Genomic DNA, 24840 nt, shown 5'->3' with positions numbered 1-24840 from the left:
TCCCAAATTTCCCCAAATGTCCCTCCTAGTGCCCCCAAATTCCCCCTAAATTTCCCCAAATTTACCCAAATTCCCCCAAATTTTCCCCAAATCCCCCCGAATTTTCCCCAACTTTCCCCAAATCCCCCCAAATTTTCCCAAATTTCCCCAAACACCCCAAAATTTCCCCGAATTTCTCCCAAATTTCCCCAAATGTCCCTCCCAGTGACCCCAATTTCCCCCTAAATTCCCCAAATTTCCTGAAATTCCCCTAAATTTTCCCCAAACTCCCCCAAGTTCCCCCAAATTTCCACCAAATTTGCCCAAATTTCCCCAAATTTACCTGAATTTTCCCCAAATCCCCCCAAATTTCCACCAAATTCCCCCAAATTTGCCCAAATTTCCCTGAATTTTCCCCAAATTTCCCCCAAATTTTCCCCAAATTCCCCCCAAATTTGCCCAAATTTTCCACAAATCCCCCCAAATTTCCCCCAAATTTCCCCAAATTTTCCCGAATTTCCCCCAAACATCCCCAAATTCCACCAAATTTCCCCAAATTTCCTCCAAATCCCCCCGAATTTTCCCCAAACTTCCCCAAATTACCCAAAATTCCCCCAAATTTACCCAAATTCCCCCAAATTCTCCCCAAATTTCCACCAAATTTGCCCAAATTTTCCCCAAATTTATCTGAATTTCCCCCAAATTTCCCTGAATTTTCCCCAAATTTTCCCCAAATTTTCCCCAAATTTTCCCGAATTTCCCCGAATTTTCCCAAATTTCCCCAAATTTCCCCAAATTTCCCCAAACACCCCCAAATTGCACCAAATTTCCCCACATTTCCCCCAAATCCCCCCAAATTCGCCCAAATTTCCCCAAATTTTCCTCAAATTTCCCCAAATTTCCCCGAATCCCCCCAAATTTCCCCCAAATCCCCCCAAATTTTCCTCAAATTTCCCCAAATTTCCCCGAATTTCCCCAAATTCCCCCAACTTTCCCCAAATGTCCCCAAATTGCACCAAATTTCCCCACATTTCCCCCAAATCCCCCCAAATTTTCCCCAAATCCCCCCGAATTTTCCCCAAACTTCCCCAAATTTCCCCGAATTTCCCTGAATTTTCCCCAAATCCCCCCAAATTTTCCCCAAATTTATCTGAATTTCCCCCAAATTTTCCCCAAATGTCCCCAAATTTCCCCGAATTTCCCCAAATCCCCCCAAATTTTCCCCAAATTTATCTGAATTTCCCCCAAATTTCCCCAAATTCCCCCGAATTCCACCAAATTTCCCCAAATTTCCCCCAAATCCCCCCAAATTTTCCTCAAATTTCCCCAAATTTTCCCAAATTTTCCCAAATCCCCCCAAATTTTCCTCAAATTCCCCCAAATTTACCCAAATTCCCCCAAATTCTCCCCAAATTTCCACCAAATTTGCCCAAATTTTCCCCAAATTTATCTGAATTTCCCCCAAATTTCCCCAAATTCCCCCGAATTCCACCAAATTTCCCCAAATTTCCCCCAAATCCCCCCAAATTGTCCCCAAATTTCCCCAAATTTCCCCCAAATTTTCCCCAAATGTCCCCAAATTCCCCCAAATTTTCCCCAAACACCCCCAAATTGCACCAAATTTTCCTCAAATTTCCCCAAATTTCCCCAAATACCCCCAAATTGCACAAATTTCCCCAAATTTCCCCCAAATCCCCCCAAATTTCCCCAATTTTCCCCAAATTTCCCCGAATTTCCCTGAATTTTCCCCAAATCCCCCCAAATTTTCCTCAAATTTTCCTCAAATTTCCCCAAATTTCCACCAAATTTTCCCCAAATTTGCCCAAATTTCCCCAAATTTTTCTGCATTTTCCCCCAAATTCCCCCAAATTCGCCCAAATTTCCCTGAATTTTCCCAAATTTTCCCCAAACGTCCCCAAATTTCCCCAAAATTCCCCCAAATGTTCCCCAAATCCCCCCGAATTTATCTGAATTTCCCCCAAATTTTCCTCAAATTTACCCAAATTTTCCCAAATTTTCCCCAAATGTCCCTAAATCCCCCCAAATTTCCCCAAATTCATCAGAATTTCCCCCAAACATCCCCAAATTGCACCAAAATTCCCCAAATCCCCCCAAACTTCCCCAAATTCCCCCAATTTCCCCGAATTTCCCCAATTTCGGGCGCCCACCGAGGAAGTTGAGCTTGGCCGACAGCGTGAGGGCGTAGCCGTCGGGCACGAAGGTGTAATCGCCCTCGTCCTCGGGGCGCACGTCGTCGATCACCAGCTTGTGGATCCTGCAAAGCGCCAAAATCCCACTAAATTCACCCAAAAATCCCAAAATCCAAAAAAAACCCCACCCAAAAATCTCAAAAACCCAAAAAACCCCACCCAAAAATCGCAAAATTCAAAAAAACCCCACTCAAAAATCGCAAAAACCCAAAAAACCCCACCCAAAAATCGCAAAATTCAAAAAAATCCCACCCAAAAACCACAAAATTCAAAAATATCCCACCCCAAACCCACAAAATTTAAAAAAATCCCACCCAAAAATCACAAAATTCAAGAAAACCCCACCCAAAAAACCCGACTCAGATATCTCAAAATTCAAAAAAACCCCACCCCAAAATTGCGAAATTCAACAAAATCCCACCCAAAAATCTCAAAATTCAAAAAAAATCCCACCCCAAAATTAAGAAATCCAAAAAAACCCCACCCAAAAATTACGAAATTCAAAAATATCCCCACCCCAAAATCACAAAATTCAAAAATATCCCACCCCAAAATTGCGAAATCCCCACCCCAAAACCTCCAAAAATCCCAAAGAAATCCACCTCAAAAATCCCAAAATTCAAAAAAAATCCCAAAAAACCCCACTCAGATATCTCAAAATTCAAAAATATCCCACCCAAAAATCACAAAATTTAAAAAAAAAACCAAAAAACCCCACTCAGAAATCTCAAAATTCAAAAATATCCCCATGCAAAAATCGCAAAATTCAAAAGAAAAACCACGAAAAAAATCCCAAAATTCCCCCAAAAAATCCGCGTAAAAATCCCCAAATCCAAAAAATCCCAAAACCAAAAATCCCAAACCCAAAAATCCCAAACCCAAAAAATCCAAAATCCCCAAAATAAAAAAATGCACTGAAAAATAAAAAAACTCCCCCCCAAAAAATCCCAAAATCCCCAAAAAACCCCACTCAAAAACCCCCCAAAAATCCCCCAAAAATCCCCAAAAAATCCCAAAAATCCCAAAATTCCAATGAAAAATCCCAAAATTCCATAAAATCCCAGCCAAAAATCACAAAATTCAAAAGTAAAACCACGAAAAAAATCCAAAAATTCCCCCCAAAAAATCCGCGTAAAAATCCCAAATCCAAAAAATCCCAAAATTTAAAAAATGCACTGAAAAATAAAAAACTCCCCCCCAAAAATCCCTAAAATCCCAAAAAACCCAAAAAACCCCCCAAAAATCCAAAAAAATCCCAAAACCCACAAAATCCCAAAAACCCCAAAATCCCAATGAAAAATCCCAAAATCTTTCAAAAATCTGATCCCAAAAATCCCAAAAATGCCCCAAAAAACTCAACCCCAAAATCCCAAATTTGGATTTTTTGGGTTTTTTTTGGGGAATTTTTTTGGGATATTTTTGGGATTTTGGGGGAATTTTTTAAAGTTATTTTTGGGGTATTTTTGGGATATTTTGGGATATTTTTGGGATATTTTTGGGATATTTTTGGGATATTTTTGGGGTATTTTTGGGGTATTTTTGGGGTATTTTTGGGATATTTTTGGGGTATTTTTGGGATATTTTTGGGGTATTTTTGGGATATTTTTGGGATATTTTTGGGTTATTTTTGGGGTATTTTTGGGGTATTTTTGGGGTATTTTTGGGTTATTTTTGGGATATTTTTGGGATATTTTTGGGGTATTTTTGGGGTATTTTTGGGATATTTTTGGGATATTTTTGGGATATTTTTGGGATATTTTGGGGGTATTTTGGGGGTATTTTTGGGATATTTTTGGGATATTTTTGGGGTATTTTTGGGATATTTTTGGGAATTTTTGGGATATTTTTGGGGTATTTTTGGGGTATTTTTGGGGATATTTTTGGGGTATTTTTGGGATATTTTTGGGATATTTTTAGGGCATTTTTTGGATATTTTTAGGGTATTTTTTGGATATTTTTGGGATATTTTTGGGGTATTTTTGGGGTATTTTTGGGATATTTTTGGGAATTTTTGGGGATATTTTTGGGAATTTTTGGGATATTTTTGGGGTATTTTTGGGGTATTTTTTTGGACATTTTTGGGGTATTTTTGGGATATTTTTGGGATATTTTTGGGTTATTTTTGGGATATTTTTGGGATATTTTTGGGGTATTTTTGGGATATTTTTGGGATATTTTTTGGATATTTTTGGGATATTTTTGGGGTATTTTGGGATATTTTTTGGATATTTTTGGGATATTTTTGGGATATTTTTGGGGATATTTTTGGGTGGGAATTTTTTGGGTTACTTTTGGAATATTTTTGGGAATTTTTAAGGGATATTTTTTGGGGATTTTTGGGGGTTATTTTTGGGATATTTTGGGAATTTTTAAGGGATATTTTTTGGGATTTTGGGGGTATTTTTTTGGGATATTTTTGGGATATTTTAGGAATTTTTTTGGGATTTTTGGGGATATTTTTGGGGATATTTTTGGGTGGGAATTTTTTGGGTTACTTTTGGAATATTTTGGGAATTTTTAAGGGATATTTTTTGGGATTTTGGGGTTTTTTTGGGATATTTTTGGGAATTTTTAAGGGTTATTTTTTGGGGATTTTTGGGGGTTATTTTTGGGATATTTTAGGAAATTTTTTGGGATATTTTTGGGGATATTTTTGGCAATTTTTGGGTGGGAATTTTTTGGTTACTTTTGGAATATTTTTGGGAATTTTTAAGGGATATTTTTTGGGATTTTGGGGGTATTTTTTTGGGATATTTTTGGGATTTTTGGGGAATTTTTGGGGATATTTTTGGGGATGTTTTTGGCAATTTTTGGGTGGGAATTTTTTTGTTACTTTTGGAATATTTTTTGGAATTTTTAAGGGATATTTTTTGGGATTTTGGGGGGTTTTTTTGGGATATTTTGGGATTTTTTGGGGGGATATTTTGGGATTTTTCGGGTCTCACCTGCCGGTGTGGGAGATGTGGATGCGCTTGCTGGGCCGGACCTCGACGCCGTTCTTGAACCAGCGCCCGGTGACCTTCTCGTCCGACACCTCGCACTTGAACACGGCCTGCTCGGTGGCCTGCACCGTCAGGTCCGCGATGCCCTGCAGCACCTCCAGCTGCTTCTCTGCAGGTCAAAACCATCCATGGAGACCCCAAAAATCCATGGGGAACCCAAAAATCCATGGAGACACCAAAAAAATCCATGGGGACTCCAAAAAGTTCATGGGGAACCCAAAAATCCATGGGGAACCCCAAAGAAACCATGAGGAACCCATGGAGAACATCTGGAGAACCTCCTGCAGCACCTCCAGCTGCTTCTCTGCAGGACCAAAACACCCACGTGGACCCCAAAAATCCATGGGGAACCCAAAAAATCCATGGAGACACCAAAAAATCCATGGGGACCCCAAAAAACCCGTGAGGAACCCATGGAGAACATCTGGAGAACCTCCTGCAGCACCTCCAGCTGCTTCTCTGCAGGTCAAAACCATCCATGGAGACCCCAAAAATCCATGGAGACCTCAAAAAATCCATAAGGAACCCATGGAGAACACATGGGGAACATCTGGAGAACCTCTTGAGATGCCTTCAGCATCTCCAGCTGCTTCTCTGGAACCCCAAAAATCCATCTCGACCCCCCAGAAATCCCCGGGACCTTCTGAGATCTCCAGGACCTTCTCCGAGGTGACCCTCAAACATCTCCTGGACCCTCCAGAACCCTCCAGTTTCTCATGGACATCCCTGGGACCTTCTGGGATCTCCAGAACCTTCTCCAAGGTGACCCTCAAACATCTCCTGGACCTTCCAGGAGCTCCCTGAACCTTCCAGGAACCCTCAAATTCCCAGGAACTTTCTGGGATCTCCAGAACCTTCTCCAAGGTGACCCTCAAACATCTCCTGGACCTTCAGGAGCTCCTAGAACCTTCCAGAACCTTCTCCAAGGTGACCCTCAAGCATCTCCAGGAGCTCCCAGAACTTTCCAGATTTCCTGGGACCTTCTGGGGTCTCCAGAACCTTCTCCGAGGTGACCCTCAAACATCTTCAGGAGCTCCCAGAACCTTCCAGGACCATCCAGGAACCCTCAAATTCCTGGGAACTTTCTGGGATCTCCAGAACCTTCTCCGAGGTGACCCTCAAACATCTCCTGGACCTTCCAGGAGCTCCTAGAACCTTCCAGAACCTTCTCCGGGGTGACCCTCAAACATCTCCAGGAGCTCCCAGAACCTTCCAGGAACCCTCAAATTCCCGGGAATTTTCCGGGATCTCCAGAACCTTCTCCAAGGTGACCCTCAAACATCTCCTGGACCTTCAGGAGCTCCCTGAACCTTCCAGAACCTTCTCCAAGGTGACCCTCAAGCATCTGAAGGAGCTCCCAGAACCTTCCAGATTTCCTGGGACCTTCTGGGGTCTCCAGAACCTTTTCCGAGTTGACCCTCAAACATCTCCTGGACCTTCAGGAGCTCCTAGAACCTTCCAGAACCTTCTCCGAGGTGACCCTTAACCATCTCCAGGAGCTCCCAGAAGCTCCCTGAACCTTCCAGAACCCTTCAGATTCCCTGGGACCTTCTGGGATCTCCAGGAGCTTCCCTCAAACATCTCCTGGACCTTCCAGGAGCTCCTAGAACCTTCCAGAACCTTCTCCGAGGTGACCCTCAAACATCTCCAGGAGGTCCCAGGACCTCCCTGAACCTTCCAGAACCTTCTCCGGGGTGACCCTCAAACATCTCCTGGACCTTCCAGGAGCTCCTAGAACCTTCCAGAACCTTCTCCGAGGTGACCCTCAAACATCTCCAGGAGCTCCCAGAACTTTCCAGATTTCCTGGGACCTTCTGGGGTCTCCAGAACCTTCTCCGAGGTGACCCTCAAACATCCCCAGGAGGTCCCAGGACCAGCTCTGACCTTCCACGATGACCTCGGCCTCGGCCTCGCCGCCGTTGGTCAGGATGCGGTAGCGCCCGGTGTCCTCCATGGTGGCCTCGTTGAGGATCAGGAAGTGCTTCTTGCCGTCCTTCTTGAAGCGGTACTTGAAGGTCTCCTCGCGGGTCAGCTCCACGCCGTCCTTCGTCCTGGACACCGCGTGGACAACGGGTGGACAACCCGTGGGTGGGTGTGGAGATGGACACGGGGTGGACACCAGGTGGGTTTGGGGTGGACATGGAGTGGACATGGGGGGAATGTGGAGATGGACGTGGAGATGGACGTGGGGTGGACACAAGGTGGACAAGGAGTGGAGATGGAGATGGAGATGGAGATGGAGATGTTGGAGATGGAGATGGAGATGGAGATGGAGATGGAGATGGAGATGGACATGGACATGGACATGGACATGGGGTGGACATGGAGTGGAGATGGACATGAACATGGGATGGACATGGAGATGGACACCAGGTGGGTGTGAGAGATGGACATGGGGTGGACACCAGGTGGACGTTGGGTGGGCATGCAGTGGGTGTGTGGTGGACATGGGGTGGACATGGAATGGAGATGCAGTGGAGATGGAGATGGACATGGAGATGGACACGGGGTGGACACCAGGTGGGTGTGGAGATGGACATGGAGAGGATTTGGGGTGGACATGGAGTGGACATGGGGGGAATGTGGAGATGGACGTGGGGTGGACACAAGGTGGACATGGAGTGGAGACGGAGATGATGGAGATGATGGAGATGATGGAGAAGAAGATGGAGATGGAGTGGACATGGGGTGGACATGGAGTGGAGGTGGACATGAACAGGGGATGGACATGGAGATGGACACCAGGTGGGTGTGGAGATGGACGTGGGGTGGATTTGGGTTGGACATGGGGTGGGTGTGGGGATGGACATGGAGTGGTCATGGAGTGGACACCAGGTGGGCACGGGGTGGATGTGGAGATGGAGGTGGAGATGGACATGGGGTGGACACAAGGTGGACATGGAGTGGGCGTGGAGATGGACACGGGGTGGGTGTGGAGATGGACACCAGGTGGACATGGAGTGGATGTGGAGATGGACACGGGGTGGACACCAGGTGGGTTTGGGGTGGACATGGAGTGGACATGGGGGGAATGTGGAGATGGACGTGGAGATGGACATGGGGTGGACACAAGGTGGACAAGGAGTGGAGATGGAGATGATGGAGATGGAGATGATGGAGATGATGGAGATGATGGAGATGGAGATGGAGATGGAGATGGAGATGGACATGGACATGGACATGGACATGGACATGGGGTGGACATGGAGTGGAGATGGACATGAACATGGGATGGACATGGAGATGGACACCAGGTGGGTGTGGAGATGGACATGGGGTGGACACCAGGTGGATTTGGGGTGGACATGGACTGGACATGGGGGGAATGAGGAGATGGACGTGGAGATGGACGTGGAGTGGACATGGGGTCAGGAGGACATGGACATGGGGTGGACACAAGATGGACATGGAGCGGAGATGGAGATGATGGAGATGGAGATGGAGTGGACATGGGGTGGACATGAACATGGAGATGGACACCAGGTGGGTGTGGAGATGGACACGGGGTGGACACCAGGTGGGTTTGGGGTGGACATGGAGTGGACATGGGGGGAATGTGGAGATGAACGTGGAGATGGACGTGGGGTGGACATGGGGTGGAGATGGAGATGATGGAGATGGAGATGGAGATGGAGATGTTGGAGATGGAGATGGAGATGGAGATGGAGATGGAGATGGAGATGGAGATGGAGATGGAGATGGAGATGGAGATGGAGATGGACATGGACATGGACATGGACATGGACATGGGGTGGACATGGACATGGGGTGGACATGGAGTGGAGATGGACATGAACATGGGATGGACATGGAGATGGACACCAGGTGGGTGTGGAGATGGACATGGGGTGGACACCAGGTGGATTTGGGGTGGACATGGAGTGGACATGGGGGGAATGTGGAGATGGACGTGGAGTGGACATGGGGTCAGGAGGATATGGACATGGGGTGGACACAAGGTGGACATGGAGCGGAGATGGAGATGATGGAGATGATGGAGATGGAGATGGAGATGGAGATGGGGTGGATTTGGGGTGGACACCAGGTGGATACAAGGTGGACATGGGTGGACATGAGGTGGACATGGAGAAGGACGTGGGGTGGACACGGGTGGATGTGGAGTGGACAAGGGATGGACATGGGGTGGATTTGGAGTGGAGATGGAGGTGGATACAGAGTGGACATGGAGATGGACATGGAGTGGACACCAGGTGGGCGTGAGATGGATTTGGGGTGGACATTGAGATGGACACAGGGTGGACACCAGGTGAACATGGGGTGGACATGGAGTGGAGATGCACTGAAGATGGAGATGGACATGGAGATGGACGTGGGGTGGGCACCAGGTGGGTGTGGAGATGGACATGGATGGATGCACAGACACAGGTTGGACACACGGACAGTGTGGATGGACACAGGATGGCCACAGGATGGACAAAGGACAGTGTGGATGGACACAGGATGGACAGACGGACACAGGATGGCCACAGGATGGACAAAGGACAGTGTGGATGGACACAGGATGGACAGACGGACACAGGATGGCCACAGGACAGTGTGGATGGACACAGGATGGACAGATGGACACAGGATGGACACACGACCACTTGAATGAACACTTGGATGGCCACAGGGACACAGGACAGTGTGGATGGACACACTGATGGACACACGGACAGTGCGGATGGACACAGGATGGACACAGGGTGGACAGACGGCCACAGGATGGACGCAGGATGGACACATGGACACACTGATGGACACACGGACAGTGCGGACGGACAGACGGCCGGCCCGTACCACATGACCTGCGCGCCCTCCTCGGACACCTCGGCCTCCAGCACCACGCGCTCGCCCACCACCACCTGCTGGTCCTCAGGGCCCTTCATGATGGTCACCGGCGGCTCTGCGGGACAGACGGACAGGTGAGGGACAGACACACGGACAGGTGAGGGACGGACACACGGACAGGTGAGGGACAGACACACGGACAGGTGAGGGACGGACACACGGACAGGTGAGGGACGGACACACGGACAGGTGAGGGGATACAGGTGAGGGGACACCCTCAGGGCCCTTCATGATGGTCACCGGCGGCTCTGCGGGACAGACGGACACACGGACAGGTGAGGGACAGACACACGGACAGGTGAGGGACGGACACACGGACAGGTGAGGGACGGACACACGGACAGGTGAGGGGATACAGGTGAGGGGACACCCTCAGGGCCCTTCATGATGGTCACCGGCGGCTCTGCGGGACAGACGGACAGGTGAGGGACAGACACACGGACAGGTGAGGGACAGACACACGGACAGGTGAGGGATGGACACACGGACGGGTGAGGGACGGACACACGGACAGGTGAGGGTCACAGGTGAGAGGACACAACAGCGGACAGGTGAGGGGACACCACCCTGTGGTTCTTGAGGCCCTTCACGATGGTCACTGGTGGCTCTGGGACGGACACACGGACAGGTGAGGGACAGACGAGGGGACACCACCTGCTGGTCCTCAGGGCCCTCCCCAATGGTCACCGGTGCCCCCAGGTGCCCCCAGGTGCCCCCAGGTGCCTCCGTGGGCACCTCCAAGGCCCCCAAAACCCCTCCCAGATGCCCTCAGGTGCCCACAGGTGCCTCAAATCCCCTCCAGGTGCCCCCATGGGCACCTCCAAGACCCCCAAAACCCCACCCAGGTACCCAGGTGTGCCCCCAGGTACCCCCAGGTGCCCCCCAGGTGCTCCCCAGGTACCCAGGTGCCCCCCAGGTACCCCAAGTACCCCCCAGGTGCCCCCCAGGTACCCCAAGTACCCCCCAGGTGCCTCAGGTGCCCCCAAACAGCCCCCAAACCCCCACCCAGGTACCCCAGGTGCCCTCCAGGTACCCAGGTGTGCCCCCAGATGCCCCCTCAGGTACCCAGGTGTCCCCCAGGTGCCCCCCCCAGGTACCCCAGGTGTGCCCCCCAGGTGCCCCTCAGGCACCTCAAACCCTTCCCAGGTACCTCCATGGGCACCTCCAAGACCTCCAAAACCCCATCCAGGTACCCAGGTGTGCCCCCCAGGTCCCTCCAGGTGCCCAAGTCCCCCCAGGTGCCCCCCAGGTGCCCCCAGGTGCCCCCGTGCCCACCTTTGACGAAGACCTCGGTGAAGCTCTTCTCGTCGTTGACCCGGCACTCGTAGGCGGCGTCGTCGGCCAGCGAGCACTTGTTGATGGTGAGGATGCGCTTGAGGCCCACGTTCTCAAACACGTACCTGGCAACGGGCACACCTGGCACACCTGGGCACACCTGGGGGCACCTGGGGGCACCTGGGGGCACCTAGGGACCTCCCTGGTACACCTGGGGGCACCTGAGACCCTCCCTGGTACACCTGGGGGCACCTGGGCACAGCTAGGGACACCTGGGGGCATCTAGGAGGGACCTGGGCACACCTGGGGGCACCTAGGGACACACCTAGGCACACCTGGGCACACCTGGGCACACCTGGGGGCACTTGTTGATGGTGAGGATGCGCTTGAGGCCCACGTTCTCAAACACGTACCTGGCAACGGGCACACCTGGGCACACCTGGGCACACCTGGGGGCACCTGGGGGCACCTGAGACCCTCCCTGGTGCACCTGGGCACACCTGGGAGCACCTAGGGACACACCTGGACATGGCTAGGGACACCTGGGGGCACCTAGGGACCTCCCTGGTACACCTGGGGGCACCTGGGCACACCTGGGCACACACCTGGGCACACCTTGGACACACCTGGGGTCACCTGGGCACACTTGGGCACACCTGGGCACACTTGGGCACACCTGAGACCCTCCCTGGTACACCTGGGCACACCTGGGCACAGCTAGGGATAGCTAGGAGCAGCTGGGAGGGACCTGGGCACACACCTGGCCACACACCTGGGCACACCTGGGCACACCTGGACACACCTGGGCACACCTGGGTACAGCTAGGAGCAGCTGGGAGGGACCTGGGCACACCTGGGGGCACCTGGGGGTCTCTAGGGGCACACCTGGGCACAGCTAGGGGCACCTGGACACACCTGTGCCATACCTGGGGCACCCCTGTGCCCACCTGGGGAGTTTCTGGGGACACCTGTGCAATACCTGGGCATACCTGTGCTCACCTGAGGGCACTCCTGTGCCCACCTGTGTCCACCTGGAAACACCTCTGCCACACCTGAGGGCACACCTGGGGGCACCTCTTCCCACCTGGGGGTTCCTGGGGACACCTGGGCACACCTGGACACATCTGGGCACACCTGGAGCACACCTGGACACAATCCTGGGAGTGTCTGGGGACACCTGGGCACACCTGTGCCCACCTGGGGCACACCTGGGGGTACCTGGGGACACCTGAGGGACACCTGAGGGACCACCTGTGTCTACCTGTGCCCACCTGGACATACCTGGGGGTACCTGGGCACACCTGGGGCACACCTGGGGCACACCTGGGCACACCTGTGCCTACCTGGGGGTACCTGGGGAGACACCTGTGCCCACCTGGGGCACACCTGGGGACACCTGAGGGACACCTGAGAACACCTGTGTCTACCTGTGCCCACCTGGACATACCTGGGGACACCTGTACCCACCTGAGCCACATCTGAGCACACCTGGGGGTACCTGTGCCCACCTGTGCCCACCTGGAGCACACTTGGGGCACACCTGGACACACCTGGGGGTACCTGGGGACACCTGGGGCACACCTGTGCCCACCTGGAGGTTCCTGGGGACACCTGTGCAATACCTGGGCATACCTGTGCCACACCTGGACACACCTGGGGACACCTGAGGGACACCTGGGGCACACCTGGACACACCTGTGCCCACCTGGAGCACACCTGGACACACCTGGGGCCTCACTGGGCACACCTGGGGCACACCTGTGCCCACCTGGAGGTTCCTGGGGACACCTGTGACCACCTGGACACACCTATGCCTACCTGGGGGTACCTGGGCACACCTGGGGCACACCTGGGGACACCTGAGGGACACCTGAGAACACCTGTGTCTACCTGTGCCCACCTGGACATACCTGGGGACACCTGTACCCATCTGAGCCACATCTGAGCACACCTGGGGGTACCTGTGCCCACCTGTGCCCACCTGGAGCACACCTGGACACACCTGGACACACCTGGGGGTACCTGGGGACACCTGGGGCTACCTGTGCCCACCTGGAGGTTCCTGGGGACACCTGTGCAATACCTGGGCACACCTGTGCCATACCTGGACACACCTGGGGGTACCTGGGCACACCTGGGGCACACCTGTGCCCACCTGGAGGTTCCTGGGGACACCTGTGCAATACCTGGGCACACCTGTGCCTACCTGGGGGTACCTGGGCACACCTGGGACACACCTGGGGCACACCTGGACACACCTGGGGGCTCACTGGGCACACCCTGAGCACACCTGGACACACCTGGGGCACACCTGTGCCCACCTGGAGGTTCCTGGGGACACCTGTGCAATACCTGGGCATACCTGTGCCCACCTGGACACACCTGGGGGCTCACTGGGCACACCTGTGCCCACCTGTGCCCACCTGTGCCCAGCTGGCACTCACTTGTTGCTGGGCTTGATGAGCTGCCCGTTCTTGTACCACTTGAGGGGCAGGTCGGGGTTGCTGAGCTCCACCATCAGCCGGATCTTGTTGCCCTTGTCCACCTGGTAGGCGGGGTCCAGCTTCCGGATGAAGGCTGGGGGGGACAGGTGAGACCAGGTGACCCCAAAATTCCACCTGGAAACCTCAAAAACCACCTGGGAACCCCAAAATTCCACCTGGAAACCTCAAAATTCCACCTGGGAACCCCAAAGAACCAACTAGAAATCCCAAAATTCCACCTGAGAACACTCAAAAACCACCTGGGAACCCCAAAATTCCACCTGGGAACCCCAAAGAACCACCTGAGAACCTCAAAGAACCACCCAGGAACCCCAAAATTCCACCTGGGAACCTCAAAGAACCACCAAGGAACCTCAAAGAACCACCCAGGAACCCCCAAAAATCCAAAATCCTGAAGGTTCCTCAGGGGTCCAGCTTCCGGATGAAGGCTGGGGGGGACAGGTGAGACCAGGTGACCCCAAAATTCCACCTGGAAACCTCAAAAAACCACCTGGGAACCCCAAAATTCCACCTGGAACCCCCAAAAAACCAACAAGAAATCCCAAAATTCCACCTGAGAACGCTCAAAAACCACCCGGGAACCCCAAAATTCCACCTGGAAACCCCAAAAAACCACCCAGGAACCCCAAAATTCCACCTGGAAACCGCGAAGAACCACCTGAGAACCTCAAAGAACCACCCAGGAACCTCCAAAAATCCAAAATCCACAAGGAAATCCCAAAGCTCATCTGGATGAAGGTTGGAGGTGGACAGGTGAGCTCAGGTGACCCCAAAGAACCACCCAGGAATCCCAAAATTCTACCCAGGAACCCCAAAGAACCACCAGGAACCTCAAAAAACCCAAAATCACAAAGGTCCCTCAGGGTTCCAGCTTCTGGATGAAGGTTGGAGGTGGACAGGTGAGACCAGGTGACCCCAAAAACTGCTCAGGTGACCCCAAAAAACCATCCGGGAACCTCAAAAACCACCTGGGAACCCCAAAATTCCACCTGGAACCCCCAAAGAACCACCCAGGAACCCCAAAATTCCACCTGAGAACACTCAAAAACCACCTGGGAACCCCAGAATTCCACCTGGAAATCGCAAAGAACCACCTGAGAACCTCAAGGAACCACCTGAGAACCTCCAAAAATCCAAAATCCACAAGGAAATCCCAAAGCTCATCTGGATGAAGGTTGGAGGTGGACAAGTGAGGTCAGGTGACCCCAAAAATCACCTGGGAACCTCAAAAAAACACCGAGGGACCCCAAAATTCCACCTGAGAACCTCAAAGAACCACCAGGAACCTCAAAACACCCAAAATCACAAAGGTCCCTCAGGGGTCCAGCTTCCGGATGAAGGTTGGAGGTGGACAGGTGAGACCAGGTGACCCCAAAAAACCATCCAGGAACGCTCAAAGAACCACCCAGGAACCCCAAAATTCCACCTGGAAACCGCAAAGAACCACCTGAGAACCCCAAGGAACCACCTGAGAACCTCCAAAAATCCAAAATCCACAAGGAAATCCCAAAGCTCATCTGGATGAAGGTTGGAGGTGGACAAGTGAGCTCAGGTGACCCCAAAAATCACCTGGGAACCCCAAAAAACCATCCGGGAACCCCAAAGAACCACCCAGGAACCCCAAAAACCACCTGGGAACCCCAAAATTCCACCTGGAATCCCCAAAAAACCAACTAGAAATCCCAAAATTCCACCTGAGAACACTCAAAAACCACGTGGGAACCCCAAAATTCCACCTGAGAACCTCAAAGAACCACCTGAGAACCTCAAAGAACCACCCAGGAACCCCCAAAAATCCAAAATCCCGAAGGTTCCTCAGGGGTCCAGCTTCCGAATGAAGGCTGGGGGGGACAGGTGAGACCAGGTGACCCCAAAAACTGCTCAGGTGACCCCAAAAAACCATCCGGGAACCTCAAAAACCATCCGGGAACCCCAAAATTCCACCTGGGAACCCCAAAATTCCACCTGGGAACCCCAAAATTCCACCTGAGAACCTCAAAGAACAACCCAGGAACCCCAAAATTCCACCTGGCACCCCCAAAAAACCAACTAGAAATCCCAAAATTCCGCCTGAGAATGCTCAAAAACCACCCGGGAACCCCAAAGAACCACCTGAGAACCTCAAAAACCACCCGGGAACCCCAAAGAACCACCTGAGAACCTCAAAGAACCACCCGGGAACCCCAAAGAACCACCTGAGAACCTCAAAGAACCACCTGAGAACCTCCAAAAATCCAAAATCCCGAAGGTTCCTCAGGGTTCCAGTTTCCGGATGAAGGCTGGGGGGGACAGGTGAGACCAGGTGACCCCAAAAAACCATCCGGGAACCTCAAAAAACCACCCGGGAACCCCAAAATTCCACCTGGAAACCCCAAAATTCCACCTGGGAACCCCAAAATTCCACCTGGGAACCCCAAAATTCCACCTGAGAACCTCAAAGAACCACCTGGGAACCCCAAAGAACCACCCAGGAACCCCTAAAAATCACTGAAAATTTCTCCAATTTTCTCCAAAATTTCCATAAATTTCCATAAAATTTCCCCAAAATCCTCGGAATCCTCCCCAAACTCCCACCTTCGCTCTTCTTGGGCTCCGCCTTGATCTTCTTGAGGCGCTTCAGCCTCCACCAAATCCCATCAAAATTCCCCCAAAATTTCTCCAATTTTCTCCAGAATTTCCATAAAATTTCCATAAATTTCCATAAATTTCCATAAATTTCCATAATTTCCCCAAAATCCTCGGAATCCTCCCCAAACTCCCACCTTCCCTCTTCTTGGTCTCCACCTTGATCTTCTTGAGGCACTTCAGCCTCCCTCAAACCCCCCTTAGATCCCTCAAAAATCACCCAAAATTTCTCCAATTTTCTCCGGAATTTCCATAAAATTTCCATAAATTTCCATAAATTTCCCCAAAATCCTCGGAATCCTCCCCAAACTCCCACCTTCGCTCTTCTTGGGCTCCACCTTGATCTTCTTGAGGCGCTTCAGCCTCCACTAAATCCCATCAAAATTCCCCCAAAATTTCTCCAATTTTCTCCAGAATTTCCATAAAATTTCCATAAATTTCCATAATTTCCCCAAAATCCCCGGAATTCTCCCCAAACTCCCACCTTCGCTCTTCTTGGGCTCCACCTCGATCTTCTTGAGGTTCTCCCATCCTCCAAATCCCCCCTAGATTCCTCCAAAATTCCTTGAAACTCACCCAATTTTCTCCGAAATTTCCATAAAATTCCATAAATTTCCATAAATTTCCATAAATTTCCCCAAATTCTCCCCAAACTCCCACCTTCGCTCTTCTTGGGCTCCACCTTGATCTTCTTGAGGCGTTTCAGCCTCCCCTGTCCTCCAAACCTCCAAAATCCCCCAAAATTCCTTCAAAAATTGCCCAATTTTCTCCAGAATTTCCATAAAATTTCCATAAATTTCCATAAATTTCCCCAAAACCCCCGGAATCCTCCCCAAACTCCCACCTTCGCTCTTCTTGGGCTCCACCTTGATCTTCTTGAGGTTCTCCCATCCTCCAAACCCCCCTTAGATCCCTCAAAAATCACCCAAAATTTCTCCAATTTTCTCCGAAATTTCCATACATTTCCATAAATTTCCATAAATTTCCCAAAATGTCCCGAATCCTCCCCAAACCCCCACCTTCACCTTCTTGGGCTCCACCTTGATCTTCTTGAGGTTCTCCCATCCTCCAAATCCCCCCTAGATTCCTCCAAAATTCCTTGAAACTCACCCAATTTTCTCCGAAATTTCCATAAATTTCCATAAATTTCCCCAAAATCCCCCATATCCTCCCCAAACTCCCACCTTCGCTCTTCTTGGGCTCCACCTTGATCTTCTTGAGGCGTTTCAGCCTCCCTCAAATCCCCCTTAGATCCCTCAAAATTCCCCCAAAATTTCTCCAATTTTCTCCAAAATTTCCATAAATTTCCATAAATTTCCATAAATTTCCCCAAAATCCCCGGAATTCTCCCCAAACCCCCACCTTCGCTCTTCTTGGGCTCCACCTTGATCTTCTTGAGGCGTTTGAGCATGCCGCGCAGGTCGGTGATGCCGTACTGGAAGGCGATGCGCTCGTACTCGCTCTTCTTGGTGACGCCCTTGAGCAGCTCCCAGATCTCGGGTGGGATCGTGTCCTCCTCGTCGTCCTTCTTCTTCTTCTTCACCTCCTCGGCCTGCTCCTCCCTGAGGGCGGAGGTTCCATCGTCATCGTCATCTTCGTCGTCATCTTCGTCGTCATCGTCATTGTCTTTGTCCTAAAGTTGTCCTCATCCTGACCCCGTTCCTGTCCTCATCCTCATCCCCATCCCAAAGTCATCTTCATCCTCATCTTCATCCTCATCCCCATCCCAAAGTCATCTTCATCCTCATCCCCATCCCCATCCCCATCTTCATCCTCATCTCAAAGTCATCTTCATCCTCATCTTCATCCCCATCCCATCCTCATCCCCATCTTCATCCTCATCCCCATCCCCATCCTCATCTCCATCCCCATCCTCATCCTCATCCTCATCCCAAAGTCATCTTCATCCTCATCTTCATCCCCATCCTCATGCCCATCTTCATCCTCATCCCCATCCCCATCCTCATCCTCATCCTCATCCCAAAGTCATCTTCATCCTCATCTTCACCTTCATCCTCATCCCCATCCTCATCCCCACCCCCATCCTCATCCTCATCCTCATCTCAAAGTCATCTTCATCCTCATCTTCATCCCCATCCTCATCCCCATCCTCATCCTCATCCCAAAGTCATCTTCATCCTCATCTTCATCCCCATCCTCATCCCAAAGTCATCTTCATCCTCATCTTCATCCTCATCCTCATCCTCATCCTCATCCTCATCCTCATCCTCATCCCAAAGTCATCTTCATCCTCATCTTCATCCCCATCTTCATCCTCATCCCCATCCCCATCCCCATCCCCATCCCCATCCCCATCCCCATCCTCATCCTCATCCTCATCCCAAAGTCATCTTCATCCTCATCTTCATCCCCATCCTCATCCCAAAGTCATCTTCATCCTCATCTTCATCCCCATCCTCATCCCAAAGTCATCTTCATCCTCATCTTCATCCTCATCCTCATCCTCATCCTCATCCTCATCCTCATCCCAAAGTCATCTTCATCCTCATCTTCATCCCCATCCCATCCTCATCCTCATCCCAAAGTCATCTTTATCCTCATCTTCATCTTCATCCTCATCCTGATCCTCATCCCATCCCCATCCTCCTCATCATCCTCGTCTTTGTCATCGTCATCATCTTTGTCCCAAAGTTGTCCTCATCCCAACCCTGTTCCTTTCATCTTCATCTTCATCTTCCTCTTCATCTTCCTCTTCATCTTCATCCTCATCTTCATCTTCATCCTCATCCTGATCCTCATCCCATCCCCATCCTCCTCATCATCCTCGTCTTTGTCATCGTCATCATCTTTGTCCTAAAGTTGTCCTCATCCCGACCCCGTTCCTGTCCTCATCCTCATCCTCATCCCCATTCTCATCCTCATCTTCATCTTCACCCTGATCCTGATCTCCATCCCCATCTCCATCCCCATCCTTCTCATCTTCATCCTGATCCTCATCCCCGTCCTCCTCATCCTCATTCCATTCCTATGGGCATGGTCATGGTCATCGACATGGTCATGGTCATCGTGGTCATCATCATGGGCATGGGTGTCATCATGGTCATCATGGGCATCATGGTCATCATCATGGGCATGGGCATGGTCATGATGGTCACCATGGTCATGGTCATCATGGTCATGGGCATGGTCGTGGTCCTCATGGTCATCATCGGAATGAGCATGGGCATGGTCATCGTGGTCATCATCATGGGCATGGGCATGATGGTCATCATCATTGGCATGGTCATCATGGTCATCATGGGCATGGTCATCATGGGCATCATGGGCATGGTCATCATCATGGGCATGGTCATCGTAGTCATCATGGTCATCATCGGAATGAGCATGGGCATGGTCATCATGGCCATTGTCATGGTCATAATCATGGTCATGGTCATCATGGGCATGGTCACCATGGTCATCATCATGGTCATGGTCATGGTGATCATGGGCATGGTCATCATGGGCATGGTGATCATGGGCATGGTGATCATGGGCATGGTGATCATGGGCATGGTCATCATGGGCATGGTCATCATAGTCATGGTCATCATCTTGGGCATGGTCATCATGGGCATCATGGTCATCATCATGGGCATGGGTATGGTCATCATAGTCATGGTCATCATCATGGGCATGGTCATCATGGGTATCATCATGGGCTTCGTCATGGTCATGGTCATCATGGTCATGGGCATGGTCACCATGGTCATCATGATGGGCATGGTCATCATGGTCATCAAGGTCATCATGGTCATCATGGTCATTGTCATCAGCAAGGGCATGGCCATCATGGTCATCATGGTCATCATGGCCAGCATCATTGTCATCGGCATTGTCAGCGTCATCGGCATCATCCTCATCCTCACCCTCATCATCTTTGTCCTTGTCCTCACCATCCTTGTCCCAAAGTTGTCCCCATCCCAACCCCGTTCCTGTCCTCATCTTCATCCTCATCCTCATCTTCATCCACATCCTGATCCTCATCTTCATCCTCATCCAAAAGTCATCCTCATCTTCATCTTCATCCTGATCCTCACATCCCATCCCATCCTCCTCATCTTCATCTTTGCTCTCGTCCTCATCATCTTCATCTCAAAGTCATCCTTGTGCCATCTTCATCCTCATCCTCATCCTCATCCTCATCCTCATCCTCATCCTCATCCTCATCCTCCTCATCCTCATCTTCATCCCAAAGTCATCCTTGTCCCATCCCTGTCCTCTTCCTCATCTTCCTCCCCTTCTTCCTCCTGCCCTTCCTCCTCCTCCTCCTCCTCCTACCTTTCCTCCTCTTCTTCCTCCTCTTCTTCCTCCCCTTCCTCCTCCTCATCCCCATTCTCATCCCAAACCATCCTCATCCTCCTCATCTTCATCTTAGTCCCCATCATCATCTTCATCCCAAAGTCATCCTTGTCCCATCCCTGTCCTCATCCTCCTCTTCCTCCTCCTCCTCCTCTCGCCCTTCCTCCTCATCCCCATTCTCATCCCAAAGTCATCCTCATCCTCATCTTCATCCCATCCCCATCCTCCTCATCCTCATCATCTTCATCCCAAAGTCATCCTTCATCCTATCCCTGTCCTCATCCTCATCCTCATCCTCATCCTCATCCTCATCCTCCTCCTCCCGCCCTTCCTCCTCCTCCTCCTCTTTATCCTCCTCCTCCTCATCCCCATTCTCATCCCAAATCATCCTCATCCTCATCTTCATCCCATCCCCATCCTCCTCATCCTCATCATCTTCATCCCAAAGTCATCCCTGTCCTCATCCTCACCTTCCTCCTCCCGCCCTTCCTCCTCTCCATCCTCTTCCTCCTCTTCCTCCTCCTCCTGCCCTTCCTCCTTCTCTTCCTCATGCCACCCTTCCTCCTCCTCCTCCTCCTCCTCCTCCTCCTCCTCCTCCTCCTCCTCCTCTTTATCCTCTTCCTCCTCATCTTCCTCCTCCTGCCCTTCCTCCTCCTCCTCTTCCTCCTCTTTATCCTCTTCCTCCTCATCTTCCTCCTCCTCCTCTCCATCCTCCTCCTCTTCCTCCCCCTCCCCCTCCTGCCCCTGCCCTTCCTCCCCCTCCTCTTCCTCCACCTTTTTTTCAGCAGCCCGCTGAAGTCGAGCTCTCCGGCCGACTCATCCTTGGCGTCGTTCCTGGCGGGAAATCGGGGGGATTTGGGAATTTTGGGGATTTGGGGGATTTTTGGGATTTGGGGGGGTTTTGGGGGTCCCCAGGGAGGGATTTTGGGGGGATTTGGGGGGGGTTTGAGGATTTTGGGGGGATTTGGGGGATTTTTAATGGGATTTTTGGGGGGATTTGAGTGAGATTTGAGGGGGGATTTGGGGGGATTTTTGGGGATTTTGGGGGTTCCCAGTGGGGGATTTGGGGGATTTTGGGGATTTGGGGGATTTTTGGGATTTGGGGGGGTTTTGGGGGTGCCCAGGGAGGGATTTTGGGGGGATTTTTGGGGGGAATTTGGGGATTTTGGGGGGGATTTTGGGTGATTTGAGGAAGATTTGAGGGGGGATTTGGGGGGATTTGGGGGATTTTGGGGGTTCCCAGTGGGGGATTTGGGGGATTTTGCGGGATTTTTGGGATTTGGGCGGATTTTGGGGGTCCCCAGGGAGGGATTTTGGGGGGATTTGGGGGGAATTTGGGGATTTTGGGGGATTTGGGGGATTTTTAATGGGATTTTTGGGGGGATTTGGGGGTTCCCAGTGGGGGATTTTGGGGGGGATTTGGGGGTTTTGTGGGGGATTTTGGGGGATTTTTGGGATTTGAGGGGGGATTTGGGGGATTTTTGGGGATTTTTGGGCATTTTGGGGGATTTTTGGGATTTGGGGGGGGTTTGGGGGGATTTGGGAGTTCCCAGTGGGGGATTTTGGGGGATTTGAGCGATTTAGGGGGGGATTTGAGGGGGGATTTGGGGATTTTTGCGGGATTTTTGGGATTTGGGTGGATTTTTGGGGTGCCCAGGGAGGGATTTTGGGGGGATTTGGGGAGAATTTGGGGGATTTTTAATGGGATTTTTGGGGGGATTTGGGGGGATTTGAGTGAGATTTGAGGGGGGATTTGGGGGGATTTTTGGGCATTTGGAGGTTCCCAGTGGGGGATTTGGGGGATTTTGGGGGATTTTGGGGGATTTTTGGGATTTGGGCGGATTTTGGGGGTGCCCAGAGAGGGATTTTGGGGGGATTTGGGGGGAATTGGGGGATTTTTAATGGGATTTTTAATGGGATTTTTGGGGGGATTTGAGTGAGATTTCAGGGGGGATTTGGGGGGATTTTTGGGCATTTTGGGAGTTCCCAGTGGGGGATTTTGGGGATTTTGGGGATTTTTGGGATTTGGGCGGATTTTGGGGGTGCCCAGGGAGGGACTTTGGGGGGAATTTGGGGATTTTGGGGGGATTTGGGGGATTTTTAATGGGATTTTTGGGGGATTTGAGTGAGATTTGAGGGGGGATTTGGGGGGATTTTTGGGCATTTTGGGGGTTCCCAGTGGGGGATTTGGGGGATTTTGGGGGGTTTTTGGGGATTTTTGGGATTTGGGAGGATTTTGGGGGTGCCCAAGGAGGGATTTTGGGGGGATTTGGGGGGAATTGGGGGATTTTTAATGGGATTTTTGGGGGGATTTTGGGGGTTCCCAGTGGGGGATTTTTGGGATTTGGACGGATTTTGGGGGTGCCCAGGGAGGGATTTTGGGGGGATTTTAATGTGATTTTTGGGGGGATTTGGGGGATTTTTAATGGGATTTTTGGGGTTCCCAGTGGGGGATTTTGGGGGGATTTGAGTGATTTTGGGGGGGATTTGGGGGGATTTGAGGAAGATTTGAGGGGGGATTTGGGGGGATTGGGGAGTTTTGTGGGGGATTTGGGGGGATTTTTGGGCATTTTGGGGGATTTTTGGGATTTTGGGGGTTCCCAGTGGGGGATTTGGGGGGATTTGAGGAAGATTTGTGGAGGGATATGGGGGATTTTGTGGGGGATTTTTGGGGATTTTGGGGCATTTTGGGGGATTTTGGGGGGTTTAGGGGATTTTTGGTATTTTGGGGGTTCCCAGTGGGGGATTTTGGGGGAACTTGGGGGGGGGGGATTTTGGGGTGGGGGGGAGATGGGGCTTTTGGGGGGATTTGGGGTAATTTGGGGGGATTTGGGGGATTTTTAATGGGATTTTTGGGGGGATTTTGGGTGATTTGGGGGATTTTTAATGGGATTTCTGGGGGGATTTTGGAGGTTCCCAGTGGGGGATTTTGGGGGGGATTTGAGGGGGGATTTGGGGGTTTTGTGGGGGATTTTGGGGGATTTTTGGGATTTGGGGGGGTTTTGGGGGATTTGGGAGTTCCCAGTGGGGGATTTTGGGGGGATTTGAGTGATTTAGGGGGGGATTTGAGGGGGAATTTGGGGGATTTTTGGGGATTTTTGTGGGATTTTTGGGATTTGGGCGGATTTTGGGGGTCCCCAGGGAGGGATTTTGGGGGGATTTGGGGGATTTTGGGGGGGATTTTGGGGGGAATTTTGGGTGATTTGAGGAAGATTTGAGGGAGGATTTGGGGGATTTTTAATGGGATTTTTGGGGGGATTTGGGGGTTCCCAGTGGGGGATTTTGGGGGGATTTGAGTGATTTTGGGGGGGATTTAGGGGGATTTGAGGAAGATTTGAGGGGGCATTTGGGGGGATTTGGGGGATTTTGGGGGATTTTTGGGCATTTTGGGGGTTCCCAGTGCGGGATTTTGGGGGGATTTGGGGGATTTTTAATGGGATTTTTGGGGGCATTTGAGTGATTTTGGGGGGGATTTTTGGGATTTTGGGGGATTTTGGGGGGATTTTTGGGATTTTGGGGGTTCCCAGTGGGGGATTTGAGGGATTTTGGGGGGATTTGGGGGGGAGATGGGGCTTTTGGGGGGATTTGGGGTAATTTGGGGGGATTTTGGGGGACTTTGGGGGTTTTGGGGGATTTTTGGGAATTTGAGGGATTTTTAATGGGATTTTTGGGGGGATTTGGGGGATTTGAGTGAGATTTGAGGGGGGATTTGGGGGGGAATTTGGGGGGATTTTTGGGCATTTTGGGGGATTTGGGGGATTTTGGGGGTTCCCAGTGCGGGATTTTGGGGGGATTTGGGGGGATTTTTAATGGGATTTTTGGGGGGATTTGAGTGAGATTTGAGGGGGGATTTGGGGGGATTTTTGGGCATTTTGGGGGTTCCCAGTGGGGGATTTGGGGGATTTTGGGGGATTTTTGGGATTTGGGCGGATTTTTGGGGTGCCCAGGGAGGGATTTTGGGGGGATTTGGGGGGAATTGGGGGATTTTTAATGGGATTTTTGGGGGGATTTGGGGGGATTTGAGTGAGATTTGAGGGGGGATTTGGGGGGATTTGGGGGAATTTTAATGGGATTTTTGGGGGGATTTGGGGG

General features: G+C 51.2%; 1 protein-coding gene across 1 annotated transcript in view; it reads right to left on the bottom strand.

Annotated features, from left to right (window-relative positions):
• Positions 1-24840, bottom strand: part of MYBPC2 (myosin binding protein C2) — a 98079-nt gene that overhangs the window by 53807 nt on the left and 19432 nt on the right. The window contains exons 9-16 of the mRNA XM_074531647.1: positions 21523-21582; positions 17809-18008; positions 13762-13894; positions 11318-11442; positions 9992-10097; positions 7076-7242; positions 5135-5300; positions 2148-2254 (exon numbers count right to left, since the gene is read on the bottom strand). Of these exons, the coding sequence (XP_074387748.1) occupies positions 2148-2254; positions 5135-5300; positions 7076-7242; positions 9992-10097; positions 11318-11442; positions 13762-13894; positions 17809-18008; positions 21523-21582 (1064 nt within the window). The remainder of the gene's footprint in view (positions 1-2147; positions 2255-5134; positions 5301-7075; positions 7243-9991; positions 10098-11317; positions 11443-13761; positions 13895-17808; positions 18009-21522; positions 21583-24840) is intronic.

Source organism: Zonotrichia albicollis, chromosome 38 (assembly GCF_047830755.1).
Source record: "Zonotrichia albicollis isolate bZonAlb1 chromosome 38, bZonAlb1.hap1, whole genome shotgun sequence".
NCBI classification, from domain to species: Eukaryota; Metazoa; Chordata; class Aves; order Passeriformes; family Passerellidae; genus Zonotrichia; species Zonotrichia albicollis.
Note: the sequence above shows the minus strand (reverse complement) of the source record. Positions and strands in the feature narration are given on the sequence as shown.